Here is a 16713-nt window from a genome sequence, read left to right as displayed (position 1 = left end):
AGCAGCATATAAGAAAATATGCTCATGCTCCAATACGTCTGTTAGTCTATAAGGTGCCACAGGACTCTTTGCTGTTTTTACAGATCCAGACTAACATGGCTACCCCTCTGATAAGAAAATAAGTTATTTTTAGACTAATGTATATTATCTGAGAGATCTAGCTTTCTATATAAACCTGGAATTTTATTTAGGTAGATGTTGCAAGGAGGCTGATGCTCTATATTGGGAAGCTGGGTCCACTACAGAGAAGAATAGGAGAAGGAAACTAATGGGGAAAGCTATGAGTAGAGTTCAGTATAGTTTTATATAAATACTACACCCAATGTTCAGAATCATTCTGGTGCATGGAAATTAATGTTCCTTAAAATCTATTTCAGTACTTGAGCGCTCAACAAAGGAACTAATAATTTGCAAACTAACTGCACCTTGGGACACTATGAACCAGCTATTTTTCTTTTGTAAACAGGTTTTATGACAGTAGATGAAAGAAAAAACTTTGATCATCTTAAGTCTCCCCATCTTAAATACTGGATTCCATTTGTCTGGTTTGGAAATCTAGCATCTAAGGCACGAAAAGATGGTAGAATTAGAGACAGTGTAGACCTTCAGACACTGATGAATGTAAGTAGGAAAAATAAATCTACAGAAACAGATACTGAAATCACTATGCATTGTCTGTTCACCTATATAACTTTATTACATACAACTTTCCAATCTTTTCCGCTCCATCTCAGTGGACTTGCTCTAGATTTATACCAAGTGTGTTTGTCTACGCACATACTATGCATAAAACCAACTCCACCACCAAGTGCTTAATGGGACAATATTTATATACATGAGAGATAATTGACTGAAATACCAAATCAGTGAGCAAAATTCTGCTCTCACTTTCACTCCTATAAACTGAGAGTAACTCCACTGTAGTTAAAAAAAACCCAAAAGATGGAGAAGTTGTTTATCTTTAGGGGGCTTATTATTTTAATTTTTTTTTATTTTAACAAAAACAGTCTGCCCAAATATACCATGAAACAATCAATAACCCTTTTCTGTAATGTAAAACATATCCTCCTGCCAATATCCCCGGACAGCATACAAATTTGAAATAATGGAACAAGAGATAATTTGTTAAGAAGCTAAGCATTCCACCAAGCTTCCTAAGTCCATTGTACAACTGAATTATAATGTGTTGATGATCTACCGAATATTATTTATCATATCCATTTCTAATTCATTAAATTTGGTGCAGAGTATACTGTTTTACAGCCTTTCATTTATGTGAAATGAATTGTGACAAACCCATTATTATTTTGGAGCGAATATCACACATTTTGTTTTGTTTCCTATTTAGGAAATGAATAAGTACCGGTCTTGGTGTAGTCTTCTATTTGGTTACGACTGGGTTGGAATTCCACTGGTCTACACACAGGTACTGAGATATTACCATTCCCAAAATTTGGACCAAGATCTTCAAAAAGAAGGGCTTAATGTTAGATTCCTAAGTCCATATTTAGGCACCCACATAAGTGACCTGATTCTCAGAGATGCTGAGCACTCTGCAGCTGCCATCTTGCACATGGTCTCTAGGATGATTGTCTGGCCAGACATTTTAAGTTATGTTTGATGTTAAGGTGCTGGGTGGGTTGGGCGACTGGGAGGTTTGATAAGTTGTGGTCGGGCGGGTTATGAATTCTTGTCTTGTGTTTCTGCTATACCCATTCCCTGGCTACCAATAGATCATGTTGCCATTTTATTTGTAATGTCCATCTATAATATTTAAAATACTATTGTGTTAGGCACCCAGCAGCCTTTGGGAATGTGGTGCCTTATACATAAGGAATGATTATTATATTATTTTAATGTAGCTTTTATTTGTTGCAGGTTGTCACTCTTGCAGTCTATACCTTCTTCTTTGCATGTCTGATAGGACGTCAGTTTTTGGATCCTGAGCAAGGATATGTAGGACATGACTTGGATCTTTACATTCCAATCTTCACACTGTTACAATTCTTCTTCTATGCAGGATGGCTCAAGGTAAGCTATATTTGTTAACTACAACAACAAATAATTTGGTGTTGATTTGGCTACATCTTTGGGGAAAGGTGAAATCCCCCCAAGTCAGCTCAAGTCAAGGGGCCAGATTTAAATTTGTTGTAAATTAATGGACGCTTAATGGTGTTACATCAAAGGATAAATTTAGCACAAGGTGTCCAGTGGCTGATCTTCAGGAATAGCTTAGAAAATCATCCATTACATTTTCAATCGACCCAAGGCGGGTCTTACAATAAGTGGGTTGCAAGAAAAGGTCAGGATCCTGAAAGTACCTCCTGTGAGGAGGTGAGCACTGAAAATTCCCACTGAAGTACGGCCTGGATCCACAAAGAGACAGAGGTATTGTAATGCTCACTTTTCGGCATTTAGAAAATCACAGGCACAACAATGTGATCCTCAAAGTCTAAGTGAGGTGCCTCGGCTCCCTATGTGGGAAGAGATAGGCACCTAAGAATGCTATCCACAAAACCATCATGTTAGGTGAATCCCTACTAAGCTAGCCAATGGGAGATGCTGACAAGAGGGGTGTATCCGTCATTTCTTGTGGGAATACATTAGGCACCTGCCACACTCCAATAAAACAGCCGAGGAGGAGGTGGTGCTGATGCTGACATTATACGTTTTAGCCCAGTGGTTAGAGTACTCACCTGGGATGTCAGCCTGAGGGGGAGAAAGGATTTATAGAGGGGGTCCAAAGAGTGCTTTAACCACTGAGCTATTCTGATGTGGGGTTCTCTCAATCTCACCTGTCAAAGCTGTTCCACTGTGGCTGAATAATAACAGAGTAATTGGGGCTGGGGGACTAGCCACAGAGTCTCCCACCTCCCAGGTTTGTGCCCTATCCACTGGACTGCAGTCATTCTCTCGCTCTCTGTCTCTTTCTGATCCAATGACCATTTAAGTATGAATCCAAATTGGAACAACTTCAACAGGAGAGACTGAGGGAGCCCCAGATCAGAATATTCCATAGCTCGGTGGTTAATGCACACTCCTGAAAGGTAGGAGACCCCAGTTCACTTTCTTCCCCTCTGCCTGAGGGGGGAATTGAAGCTGGGTCTCCCACATCTCCGGTGAGTGCACTAACCACCAGGCCAGGGGTCGGCAACCTTTCAGAAGTGCTGTGCTGAGTCTTCATTTATTCACTCTGGTTTAAGGTTTCGCATGCCAGTAATACATTTTAACGTTTTTAGAAGGTCTCTTTCTATAAGTCTATAATATATAACTAAACTATTGAGTTTGTAAAGTAAATAAGGTTTTTAAATGTTTAAGAAGCTTCATTTAAAATTAAATTAAAATGCAGAGCCCCCCGGACCCATTGCCAGGACCCAGGCAGTGTGAGTGCCACTGAAAATCCGCTTGCGTGCCACCTTCAGCACACATGCCATAGGTTGCCTACCCCTGCACTAGGCTAACAGTTATAAGGGTGGCAGTAGGAGCAGCAGAAGATTTTGAAAGGGCCATGATCCAGTAGATGGCCTCTGAGTAGGGTGACCAGAAAGCAACTGTGAAAAAAATGGGATGGGGGTGGGGGGTAATAGGTGCCTATAAAAGAAAAAGTCCCAAAAAACGGCACTGTCCCTTTAAAAACAGGACTTTTGGCCACCCTACCTCTGAGCACAGTTACAGGGTCAGGCCCCGTGGGCAAGATAGGTGGAGGAATACCTAGCTGCTCTCAGTTCATGGGTCTCTCTGGTGTTTAGATGGGAGATGGGTGTCCAAATACCTGGAAGGAGGCATCAGTGCACATGTCCAGAGGCAGAAACTTCAGCATCAAGGGAACTTTTACACAAAGAATTTAGGCATTGAGTGAATTTAGGCGCCTTCAGAGTTCAGCAGCAGCCAAGCAGTATTTTTCTGGATAACAGGGTGCCTAAAACTAGGACTTAGGGCCCAGATCCACAAAAATATTTAGGGTCCTAGGTGCCACTGAAATCAATGAGAACTTGGTGTCTAAATACTTCTGAGGATCTGGGCCTAGGTGCCTAAATCTGGGCATTAGGTTCCTACGTACCTTTGTGGATATGGGCCTATTATCCTTGCAGAATCAGGACCTGGGAGTTGGACAATAAGATGGCCAAAGAAGAGTTAATATTTAGGCCATGAATTTCCTCCCTCTCCAATTTTGTGTCCATCTGGGAAATGGTGTTGCAGAGGTGCAATGGGGTGCAGGGCTCTAAACCACTTGTTTTGCTTATGGTCAAAGTCAGCCTGCCTTGTAGAAGCCAAATGGAGTTATCCACTTTTGGGTGGCAATGAAATAGTGAGAAGTGGGTATTCACCCACGAAAGCTTATGCTCCAATATGTCTGTTAGTCTATAAGGTTTCACAGGACTCTTTGTTGCTTTTTACAGATCCAGACTAACACAGCCACCCCTCTGATAGCTAATATTGACTACACTACTAGCACCACATGAAGCAGTTCATTAAAGAGTGGAGTTGCAAAAGAAGTTGGATTTTTTTATGGCCATTGTTGTTGTTTTTAACAGATCAGTTAACATCTCCTCATCGGGTGTGTAATTAAACAATTAAGCAATATTCTCCCTATTGATTCTTGCTCCTGCAATTAATAACAAACTAGCTTAATTCAAAGGGAAAAAAACTGAAATGAAAACTCAACCAGGCAGTATTAAGCAAATTCATAAATTAAGCCCAACAGTCATGTAAATCTCACTCTTGCTTTGTTACATCATTATTGTAAGCTTTGAAAAGCTATTTGGCATTAGCACAACGATAAAAATTGTGCAAAACCAGCCTGGTTTACAGCCTAATATGGGAAGCCCTCTGGGGGAGTTTTGTAAATGGAGAGAATGCAGGGTCAGTCCTTTTGTCTGCAAACATTTTCTTTGGTTTTGATTCATGCAGGTAGGCCCATGCCTATGTATCAGGTTCAGAAGGACCCTGAAGCACAGAGTCAAAAGCAGTCAGAATTGTCACATTGTACCTGGTTTCATGTTGAAACCATGTGAGACTGAATCTTTCCATAAATCATACCAGGTTCACTCCAAAGGTTCACAAACCGTGTGTAACCAAACCACGCCAAGTATTTACAGTTTCACTGTCTGTCATGCACATTTTGTGCAATTCTGTGCTAACACATATACCAAGCTGCAAGGTAATAATAAATATCAAAAAAACCCAACATGTTATGACACAACTCAGCAAAACTCTGAAAATTCAGAATTAAGTCTTATATTCATTCTTAGAAGAAATAGCCAAACAGTGAGTGTTGGGGGGGGCGGTATTATTGGTTTATGCCATGAGCTTAATGCTACTTTAAATTTAATGCCTGGGGTGGCATTTAAGCTCCTTATTTCCTTAAAAATATATTTAAAAAAAAAGAATAAAATCATTCATTGTAAGTTATCAAAAGCATGGACTTCATTCTCTTACCTTGGGAAAAATCAATGGCAGTTAGTCTGATCCTGCAGTGGGAGAATCAGGTACCTTTTGTTTTCAAAGGTATAAATAGTTGTGTATGTATGTTATAATACACACTTAGGAGTAGAAACACAGGAGTTTTTTGAAGGTGCAGAAACTCACCCTGTTAAATGCATTTATGGGATTTATTCTGTACTGAGTGTTCTTCAAGATTTTATTGATAGTATATGAAGGTTAGTTAGTATATTGTTAGTATATAAGGTTTCGTAGTATGTTGTATACTACTGTTACTATGCAAAGGTTTTATTGTTAGTATACAAAGCTAGACTGGGCCAGTCTTCCTGAGTCTGCTGCACTGCCTCTAATTGTTACTTACGAACAGTGGAATTGGAACTCTAGATTGTCCATCCAACAATGTAATCGTAGAAGATGAGAGATGGGCCCTTCACTTTTGGAATGCTTTTTCCCTTAATCTATACCAAAGTCCATCTGTAGCACCTTTTCTGGTTGGGCTCAAGACCTCTACTAGCTTGGCCCTGGCAACTTCAGATATAATTTTCATTATAAAAATCACTTTATATCAAAACCCCAAAATGCAGTGACAGTCTTAATTTAATAACAGAATAAACAAAAAGAGGGGCCACTGGACTGCTTTTACAATTTAAACAAAGCTGCCACTGAATTTCCAGTCTGCTGCTCCAGAAGTGCCATAGAATACAGGAGTTTGGCCAAATATAAATCCTGTTTGCCACAAAGTCCACAGGGCCTTCAACAGGATTGCAGATAGTCTCGAACCACTATTTTGCAGTTCAATAACATAAACGTGGCTAAACTGATATCCATTCTTAGGCTGTGCGTCTGATTTGTTACATATACCATATACGGGACAAGGTTTCCCATCACATGAGACGCTTGTCCCAGACTAATTTATAATCCATTCAGTTGTGATGGCCAGCAATCCAAAAATAGATCTTCGCTGTACTGCACTGCATTCATTTTCAGAGGATGATCTCATGGGCTACATGCTGGTGGCAGGTCAGCCAGTCAAAAGACCACAGCTGAGGTTTTCCCGGCCACTGCCCCTGAGTGTGCCTATCAGCTTTTGTTAGGTGCCGGGCGTGCTGTGGGGTCGCTGACTTCAAGCTAGCTGAGGAAGTGGCTCCACTTAGAAGCCATGAGACAGCTTGTTCTCAGGTTTATTTCTATCCAAACAGCAACGTAGTTATACTTGCAATGTTAATGCCATGTACCAAAGGCACCTCTCCCCTCCTCCCTATCGGAGTCTGGGCTTTTAATTCTCATCTTCTCCTAGCTAGTGAATGAGACCCAGCTACAGTTTTCCCGTGGCACGATGTAGAAAAATCTTGAATATATGGCAAATACTGTACACAGGAAGTGATTCTTATTACTATTGTTAGTTATTTGTATTATGGGAGCACCTACTGATTAGAGCCCCACTGAATGGGGGCTGTACAAAGACTTAGGAAGAGACCCTTTCCCCCAAAGAGCTTCCAATCTAAGCCCTAACTCTTGCAATTTACTATGTGCAGTTTGAGTGCTGCACCCACACAGAAACCCATTGATTTCTAAGGGGCTCTGGGTGGGCCCAGCAATTCACCCCCAAGCCGTAAACTGCAGGATTGAGGTCTAATTAGATATGACAGACAAACAGTGGGAGAAAATAAGTATTTGTCTCTCCATTTTACAGATGGGGAATTGAGGCCCAGAAAATTAAGTGACTTGCCCAAAGTCAAATGAAATCTGTGGCAGATTTGGGAATTGACTCCCAATCTCCTGGGTTGAGGGCAGGGCCTTAACCACAAGACCCCCATACACTATTATAGCACAAAATCAGTGAGGAGGTTGAAAGGGGGAGGAGCCTTCTCCACACAGCAAGCAAGATTTGGGAGAATGACAAAGACCATTGGAGAGCCTCCTGGTTCATTTATGACACCTAGACCCCTAAAAGACCCCTAAGACTCCCAGTCACTAACACATCCAGTGCTCCTCCACAGAGAACAGCTGACACACCAGAGTGCCTCTCTATGATAAACATATATTATAGATAAACACACCTGTTCTGTTCGTTCCCTCTGAAGCACCTGGCATTGGCCACAATCAGAAGACAGGATACTGGGCTACATGGACCATTGGTCTGACCCAATATGGCTGTTTTCATGTATACAGCCCTTCTTTGTAAGTGGAGCATTCCAAAGAAAACAAAGGCCACACTGTGGAATTCTTTCCAAAGTTAATACAAAACCTGACCCTGCCCATGGCTTTCTGGGATTGACACAACTTCCCCAGGAATTGTTCACAAAGGCTTTGACAAATTAAAGCCAGATGTTTGAAAAGAAAGAGCAAATGTAAGGGGGAAATGATGTGTCATTTGCCCCTTTCTCTAGGAGAAACCCCTCTGGTTCTCTCCTGGCTCTGAGGGAAGGAAGCATTATATGTGCCTGGTCATCTTCCCAGCAAAGCTGTCCATAGCCCTGTACTGCAATCCTGACTTTCCCGTGGGCTACAGGCTGTTGAGGGAGAGGCTGGCAGGAAACAGCCCCAGCTTTAGGGCAAGTTCCAGCCCATCCTATTCTTGAAACTTCAGTCTCAGGCCCTAAACCCAGAGAACAGTCTGAGTTTCCCACAAATTTCCAACCGTCTCCAGAGATCTCTTCCTCTCCCCGTGATCATGTCCCCCATCCTACAGATACATCTTTTTTCAGAAAAAAAAATGGAGAAGGCTATTGCCAGCTCAGGCAGGTTCCTTTACCAGCCAGTTGCTAAGACCTTGTCCCAGCCCCCAGCCTCACACTGCCCAGTTACCATCACTACAGAATGGGATCCCCCTGCTTCCCTGAAGGCCAAGCCTTCCGGCTCAACTGAAAGGATTTCAAAATAAAATTGAAAATAATTCGGTCTGAATAAAAACAAAATGTAGAGTCTGTTTTCTGTTTGCAATAAGCAGGGTAAGAGGACACCCTGGCTTTCATTGCATTCCGTTTTTAAGGCGGCATGCTTGTCTCCACTAACACCAGGCTAGAGAGAAACTCTCAGTATGACTGGGGTGTGGCTGCGAGCTCAGCAATAGCTACCCCATCCCGGGGCCACGTTAACCAGACCTGAGAATGGATTGGAAAGCTGATGTGACTGATTTCCGGGAGATTCCAGCTGGGTTGTTTTGAGTAGGGTAAAAGGATATCGTAGACAGTTGAGAGGGCTGGTCCCCTGAGCTGCTTTTTAGACAGTGAGGCCATCAATCGGCATTCAGTCGCCCCGCTGATGGCATTGATTGTTCAGGGAGGACTGCATGAAGGTTCCCATCCTCCTCCCCTTGAGCAGGCTAGTAATAGGATGCAAAGCCTTTAGCTGCAAAATCCCCAGTTCAAATCCAGTCCAGGTCACCACTAATCAAATGTTATTGCAATCATGTGGGTGTCGGGGGACTGTGTTGGGGCACTCTGGAGAAAGTTAACAAGTCCCTCTGGGCTCACCTGCTATCAGACAGGCACACCTGCAGGGTCTGTGCCAGCTGGAGGAAGCAAGTTTAAAAGGAGCACAACCGGGGGGAAAGCAACCGGGGGAAAAGCTTCTGTGCCCCAGCAAGCTGATGCTTGTTCCAGAGTCACTGAGAGGGGAAACAGCTAGCAAGCCTCTGCCTCCCCCAAGGACAAACCAGACCTTTATAAGGAAACCAAGAGACTAAACATCCCCTTAAATGGGGCCCAGAAAGGCTAGACTAAAGCTCCCAAGTGGGGAAAGGACGTTTAAAGGGAAAGAGATTCTAACAGCCTGACTGTGATCCTAGAGAGAGGCCCAGCTTATCACAGAGAGCTACATGGAATGGACAGGGGGTCTCAGTATAGTTCCTAAGGCATTGGAACCACCACAGTTGTGACTGACAGTACGGCAAGGAGAGGATAGCTCAATCTCCTCTCTAAACGTGGTCCCCCCAGATCAATTTGAGATACATTTGTTGGGCAGTGTGGGGAAAGCATCCACTAGCATTGCCTAGGAACTGTGTATTTATTCTACAGATATACAGATGACTTCGTTATCCAGCAAGACAAGGTGGGTGAGGTAATAACTTTTATTGAACCAACTTCTGTTGGTGAGAAAGACAAGCTTTTGAGCTTACACAGAGCTCTTCTTCAGGTCCTGAAGTAAGCAAGCTCAAAAGCTTGTCTTTCTCACCAATGTGAGTCGGTCCAATAAAATATTACCTCACCCATCTTGTCTCTCTAATATCCCGGGACTGACACAGCTACTCTTCATGATCCAGGGCAGTCAATCAAACAGCTTTCATGACTGTTAAATTCAAAGCTGGGACCCAGAGGTGAACATTCCCTGTGTTCAGAGGAGTACAGATCTGTTTTGGTTCAGGCCTACCTTCATGAAATACAGACACTGATTCTCTTAAAGGTACCTCCTGAAAATGTAGTGACTTAGGGCTGACTCTGCTGCCTGTTAGGAATAACTGCTAGTTATTTGATGCAGAAGCCTGAGATATGTTAATTTTATCACTGCAATTCCACGTACATTAAGATCTGTATTACCTGTAACCAAACCAAAGGAGGACCAAAATTAATATGTTGACATTACCTAAAATGCCAAAGTACCTATACAACTTAGTCAGTGTAGCTAGACTGGCAAAACGTCACAATGGAATTCATGTTGGGGGAAACAAGGGGCATGGGAGAAAGGGAACATGAAATCTTAACAGTCAGCCTCTTCTAAGCCATTTTAAAGCAACAGCATTAAGCTTTGCATATTGGCATTTATTCAGTCTGTGATTTTAACTGTAGGTTGCTGAGCAGCTTATTAATCCATTTGGGGAAGATGATGATGATTTTGAAGTAAATTGGTGCATTGATAGAAATTTGCAGGTCAGTATTTTTTGTCTCTACTTTCCTCTCTTTTGCTTTACTGCAATATATTCTAAATATATTCCTTATAGATCTGGGACTGAATGTTATACAGCGAGTGGGACTGAGTGTTATACAAAATGATTCTTTACCCAAAGTGGATCATATCTCCAGAATCCTCCATGTTTTGTTTTCAAAGTCAATATATTATTAATACACCATTTCATATGCCTTGTCTGCTGGGGAAAGGATGCAAAGTGAAGACACCTGAGCTGCCCTCTAACCACAAGCTCATTTCATGTAACCCTGCCTGTACTCACCAGTTCAGCCACATAGGAGATCCTGGAAAGACTACTCTGAACCAAATTCTGTTCTCATTGACCCCTTTGCAAACTCACTGAAGTCAATGAGGTTGCACCAGTGTAATGGGTAGCAGATTTCGGCCCTCTATTTGTACGGAGCAGGTAAATAATTTACAGGAGAAGTCAGCACTGCCAACTCTTGGTGTTGAAATTATTCCTACATTTCTTATGGCACAAGTGTGACCCTACCACCCAGGAGAGTAAGGGCACATGAAGAGTTCCATTACTTCCCTGCATGGGCAACTCACATTGCAGGTAGCAGAACAGGAAGATGACCAGTCTCCATGGGTCACCACTCCAGAGCAGGTGTAGCTCTGTGGGGGTGGAGGGAGGAGGCACAAGGAGTAAGGGCAACCTTGGCTCCACCCCTCACAGCGTGCTGGCCAGCTCAGCTAAGCCAGCATCATCAGAGAAGTATCTGCGCCTGATAAAGGGCTCTGAGTCACAGTCTTGGCCATTCCTGGGGGAATGCAGCTAAATACAACTTGTTACGAAGTCACAGCTGAGCCCTTTATTTTTACATACGTAAGTCAATGGTACAAGGCTGTTCACATGGTCTGTTGGGAATATTTTTAAAAATATGGACAACGTTTGCTTAAAGGTTCCTCTCTGTGAACTTCTGCATAAGAAACATCTCTACAAATAGCACAATAATAGTCCTCAGACATTTCCTGAAACATGGCACATCAGAGAATCACATGACCATGTAGCTAAGTAATCCAGTTAATAAGAATGCTTGCTGGAAAAGTTAATTCTTTATCATTTGTGATTAAATGTGATGTAATATGAAGGGAATTGTTTTGCAAACGTATGGGGCTCTATCCCATTCTAATTAAAGTCAATTACATTTGTTGCCATTGTGGGAGCAGACATAATCTATTTTAGCTTTTTATATAGTGCCTATTAACATGGATCAGACCTGTAGCCACTATGTACATTTTACATTATTTCATAAAACGTATTTCCTAAAGAATATTTCCCAAATAGCAGGAAATAGTATATTGTGCACAAAACCATATTTAAAGTAGTGTAATTACAACTATGATCCCAGGTCTCACTTCTGGCTGTGGATGAAATGCACATGAACTTACCAAAGATGGACAAAGATATTTACTGGGATGATTCAGCTGCTCAGCCACCATACACACTGGCAGCTGCCGATTACTGTATTCCATCTTTCCTTGGATCAACTATTGAAATGGGGTAAGTAAAGCTGCCATCTTTTCATGATGTCATTAAGGCTACAAAAATGTGTATCCAATCGTCTTAAAGGCGTATGGATCTTTAAATGTGTATCATGCATAAATGTGACTTCAAAGTTGAAGTTCAACATTTAAAAATAAACAGGTTTAAAAATATGTGATGGTTTCTTTTCATATGCACAGAAGTGTACAAATTCAGCTCTGGGAAAGCTCAGTGGCCATTAGAAAACTAGTGATTTAAATGATCCTTTTAGGAGAGTGACACGAACTTAGCCCTTTGTTTTTTTGTGGTATTGTAGCAGTATAAAACAGCATAAACCAAAGAAGCAGCATGGTTTTTCATAGAAATTTTCAAGGTACTAAATCCTCTGTGTACATGATACAATTAACACAATACCCATTTATTTGCTTGTTTCTGATGCAGACACTCCCTCTCTTCTTGCTGGGTAAGATCATTCCAGACTTTTGGGAGATAAACTATAGAAATGGTTTTATGACTTTTCAAGTAATAATAATCCAGAATTGTTTTCTTGCATGTATACCAACCCTACTGCAAAGACCCAGCCAGAGTACGTGACGTTGCTCGTTGTTCTGGCACTCTGCATCTACACCATGTAGTGTATGTGTAGCTACCTGCCACAGTGAAAAGCAGGCTGTGTTCGCTCTGCGGTCTGTAGCTACACGTGTCAGCGAGGCTCTGGCAGAGAGGAGGCAGCAGGGAAAGGCTGTTTTCCCTCCTGCCAGACCTTTTCCGCACTGGTGGAGTCTTTTCCTGCAATGGAGAAAGGCTCCGGCAGTGGAGCACTACACTGGTATTTTTAGCAATGTAAATGGAAAGGCATGACTTGGGTGAGTAGAAAGCTGTGTAGGGTATGTATTCACATACACGCCCTTCAGGAGTGTTTATACTTTACTCACCTAAGCCGTGTCCATCCATCACTGCTATTTATACCTGTGCTGAGTAGTAGGTACACTACACACTGCCAAAAGAAACATGCAGTATAGATGTACCCTCATAAAATACGGTGACAGGCCAGACAGAGCATGAAAAGCTGAGTCAAAACGCATATGATGTGCTCTAGTGTAAAACAGATTGGTGAACATGAAGAATATCCTGTCCCTTTAAGAAGCAAACAAATACTAGACCTGGTAGAAATTTTTCCTTTGAAACTTTTTAAAAAAATAAAAGTGGCTTTTTCAAAACCTAAAACTCATTTTTTTTCAAAAATTTCCAGTTTTTCACTGAACCCAATAAGGTTGACGTTTTTGGAAGGTTTAGTTTTTTTCTCCTTAATCCTCTTTCTCTCTTCATCTACTTTTTTGCCACAAAATACAACAGAAAGAATGATGTTCAGGATGTTTTTTCCTACTTTTCCTTCTTCAACTTTGGAAAAGTTACAGAGTAGCAAAAGGAAAAATGAAGGGGAAAAAACACACCTTGGCCATCATTTGATGTACTGCATTCGGTGAAGAAAAACGGGGAGGAGAAAAAAGAGGAAAAGGGGGAACCCAAAATTCAAACTTCTGACATTTTTATAAAAAATATTTCATGAAAAAAAATAAAAAAGATATAAATTGTTCCATTTTAAATCCTTTGAAATCATAACAACTTTGAAATTCTGTATTTTTCCCCAAACCATTTCTCCATTTTTTTCCAACCAGCTGTAACAAATATAACAAGGCGTCCATCAGCCAGAGTTCAAAACCAAGGTCTAAAGGTCTAGCTTGTTTCAGGCAAGTCCAAAACAAATATCTAAAGCGTGGCTCACGTCAGCCAAATTCCAGAGAGGAAGAAGATTCACCGCTCTCCGACTTCATTCTAGCTCTCCTCCTAGGGACAAGTCGATCCTCCCTGGTGCTCTCTGCCAAACTAAATCCTCTGCTGTCACAGAGCATCCCATTTATAAGTACTGGAAGGAATTAATCAATCCATCAAAGTTACCATGTCCATACCTGAAATCCCTGCTCTCAGGACAGTCAACTGTGACCCTTCTTCTAGTGTTCCCTCCCATTGTCTTTACACCCCATGGGAAGTACTAAATGTGCTCCACTCCCAAAATGGTGTGGCTGCAGTAACGCTCCATTAACCTCAGAAGCCAGGCAGAAAAGCAGAAGCTAATGGGTGGGATTTTCAAAAGGACCTAAGAGACTTGTAGCACAAGGCCCATTGACTTTCAATGGCACTTCTGCTCCTAAATCAGTTAGGCACTGTTGAAAATCCTACCCCGTGCTCAGCAGTGCCAGAGCTATGAACTACCATGCCTAGAGGTGCCGGGGTTATGAATTGCCAAGCGCAGAAGTGCTAGGGCTCCTGGCACAAATTAAACACTGTCCACGCTTCCAGGAGCACCATTAACTTTTGCCTGAGACTCTTCCTGATAGGATGAGGAATATACTGCGCAAAGCAATTGTTCTCCTCCTGCCCCTGCAAAGCTCTGATCACGTGGAGCTGCCATCAAGGCGCGTTCCACTGTTCTGAGACAGGAGGGAGAACCAATCAGCATTGCCTGTGCTCCTCACCCCTTTCAGTGCATCTGAAAATTTTCAGCCCCACTTCGCTCTTATTTGCTCCTCTTATACTTCATGGAGGCCCTTTATTAGGAACACATTTGTTCCTTAAGTTCTCTGACTCTCGTCACTCACTGTTAACGTAGCTCTGTTCCGCTAATGACAGGCAGACAGAAAATGGATCATTATATAAACCATATTTTCCATTTAACATGAAACCTTACTGCAAACACTACACTTCTTGTGATTCTAGAATAAAAGAAATACAGAGTGACACACGCTGCATTGCTTTATCTTACAGGCTGTCCAATACAGAGTTCCTCCGTGGGGAAAACTGTCCCTGGGATGATGAGAAATACAGGCGACAGCCCTCAGTGCTGAGAAGAGTTAAGCGATTTCTGAGTGTCCATGAAAGCTCTCCTTCCCCATCCAGGAGGCGCTACAGCAGACAGACAAGTGAGAACTCTGTGTTTTTCCCTGCTCATGAAAAGGGTCACATCAGCAGTTTGCAAGAAATGCATTCTAGAGGGAGACATTTTGCCTCAAAGGTTAAGAAGAAACATGAGCTGGCTGATAGGAATCCCCGACTGCACGCTAGCATAGATCTAGCAACTATTAGTGAAACTAGCAGAACCAACATTTTAGAGAGCTACCAATCTAGTGAGAATAACACAACAACCAAGACAGCTTTGCCAGTCCCCGAAGCAGTTGTCGCTGCTACTGAGGACAGAACACTCAACGCATCAGACAGACAGACTTTGCAGACAGACACCTCCACAAACGTGTCGACAGAACAGGCTCCCCCAGGCAGTCCAATTGAGCCACATTCTGATCCTGTGGATGCACCACGACTTCATTCAGAAATGGCTATGTCTTTTACGGATTCTGGGCAGCATAAATCATCCACCGTTGTAACAGAGGAACCAAAACCTGATGTACACAAAAGTATGACAGCAGGTGATAGCAAAGATCAACACGGGAGCTCTGAAAGATGTTCCCCAGACTTCCATATGCTCAGTATTCCATTGCATATAGATGCTGCACCTCTTTTATTGGATTTTGGAACACCCTCTGGACAAAGCACCTTAAGTGGTGAAAGTAACATTGCTGCTACCTCTGCTGCTAGAGATACAGTTGATATGCATCACTTATTGCAACATCTGGATGCTAAAGAAACAGCTATACTAGAATTCATTAATGAGAAGAATGAAGGAAATCTCTGACAAGGTTGTCAGAATCTTCTAGATTCCAATTCTATTCTATTATTTACAGTGGGGGGAAATGTTTAAGAGCCCTTGCAGCTATTCGGGGGTTCTCCAAACACAGAAAACTTTCATTTTGCAAAACAATTGGAACTTTGTCTCTTTTGAAACCTGTTCTTATTCAGATTTTCTGAAAATACAGAAATACAAACACCCTGCTCAGACCACACATACAGTATGTCGTATGGCTGATCTTATTTCCAAGGGAAATTATTCAGATTGCTATGTTAAAGCTTTCCTCTCTCAATAAGGATTCTGGCAAGGCAATATTAAATTTAAATTAAAACAAAAATCTCAGCCAGCCGGGAGCCTCATTCCCTGGATAGATCTCACCAGCCAGTACCCAGCTTTGGCAGTGTTCTTCGTCCTTTCTCTCAGCATGAACTCCACCTTTGAATGTGGCTCGGGAAAGGGAGCTCATGCTGTCTATGGCCATGATGGAAAGGGGTGTTTTCCCTCTCTTTCAGCAGTGAGAAAGGAGATTTCTCTCCATCACATACACACCCAGCCCTTCTCTCTTGGAATCCATCCTTTTGCAAATCAAATTGCTTTTATAACACAGCCAAGTAATTATTTCCCCATCAAGTCTTATTCAAATGACACGAAATAGCAAGGATAAGTGTTAAGGAATCATACCAATGACATGCCAGTACAATTCATTAACAACACATCCCTCCTCCTCCATCCAGGGGTGTGGATGGCTCCAAAGGCAATGGAACTAATGCAGTTACTCTACTCATGGCAGGAGGCGGAGTGCACAGCTCCTGTGTGCCTGAAGCACTGCTCTGTGGCTTTCTCTATGGTAGCATAGGAAGGCCTGAGAAATGTGGGGTGTGACCAGTGGATCCACAACTATGTAGGTTCACTGGCCAAACTCCTCCCAGTCCTGCTTGAGGAGAAGGATGGCCGTAGCTGCAGGAGGGAGTGTATCAGCAGCCACAAAGCAGTTCCACCATTTGGGTAAGAGGATTCCATAGCCATCCCCCAACAGAACACAAGCCTGAGGAAATGGGAGTCTCTCAGGGGAGAGGATTTGAGTCAGGGATTCTGGGCCACTGTTTCTTTTGTCTCCTTTCGCTCTGTCTTTTCT

The 16713-nt window shown here is 42.4% G+C and overlaps 1 protein-coding gene across 1 annotated transcript in view; it reads left to right on the top strand.

Annotated features, from left to right (window-relative positions):
* Positions 1 to 15584, top strand: part of BEST3 (bestrophin 3) — a 28006-nt gene extending 12422 nt beyond the window's left edge. The window contains exons 4-9 of the mRNA XM_044985674.1: positions 467 to 621; positions 1349 to 1426; positions 1879 to 2031; positions 10230 to 10310; positions 11703 to 11854; positions 14663 to 15584. Coding sequence (XP_044841609.1) covers positions 467 to 621; positions 1349 to 1426; positions 1879 to 2031; positions 10230 to 10310; positions 11703 to 11854; positions 14663 to 15584 — 1541 coding nt within the window. The remainder of the gene's footprint in view (positions 1 to 466; positions 622 to 1348; positions 1427 to 1878; positions 2032 to 10229; positions 10311 to 11702; positions 11855 to 14662) is intronic.
* Positions 15585 to 16713: the final 1129 nt, after the last annotated feature.

Source organism: Mauremys mutica, chromosome 1 (assembly GCF_020497125.1).
Source record: "Mauremys mutica isolate MM-2020 ecotype Southern chromosome 1, ASM2049712v1, whole genome shotgun sequence".
Lineage (NCBI taxonomy): Eukaryota > Metazoa > Chordata > Testudines > Geoemydidae > Mauremys > Mauremys mutica.
This window is presented reverse-complemented; position numbering and strand designations above follow the sequence as displayed.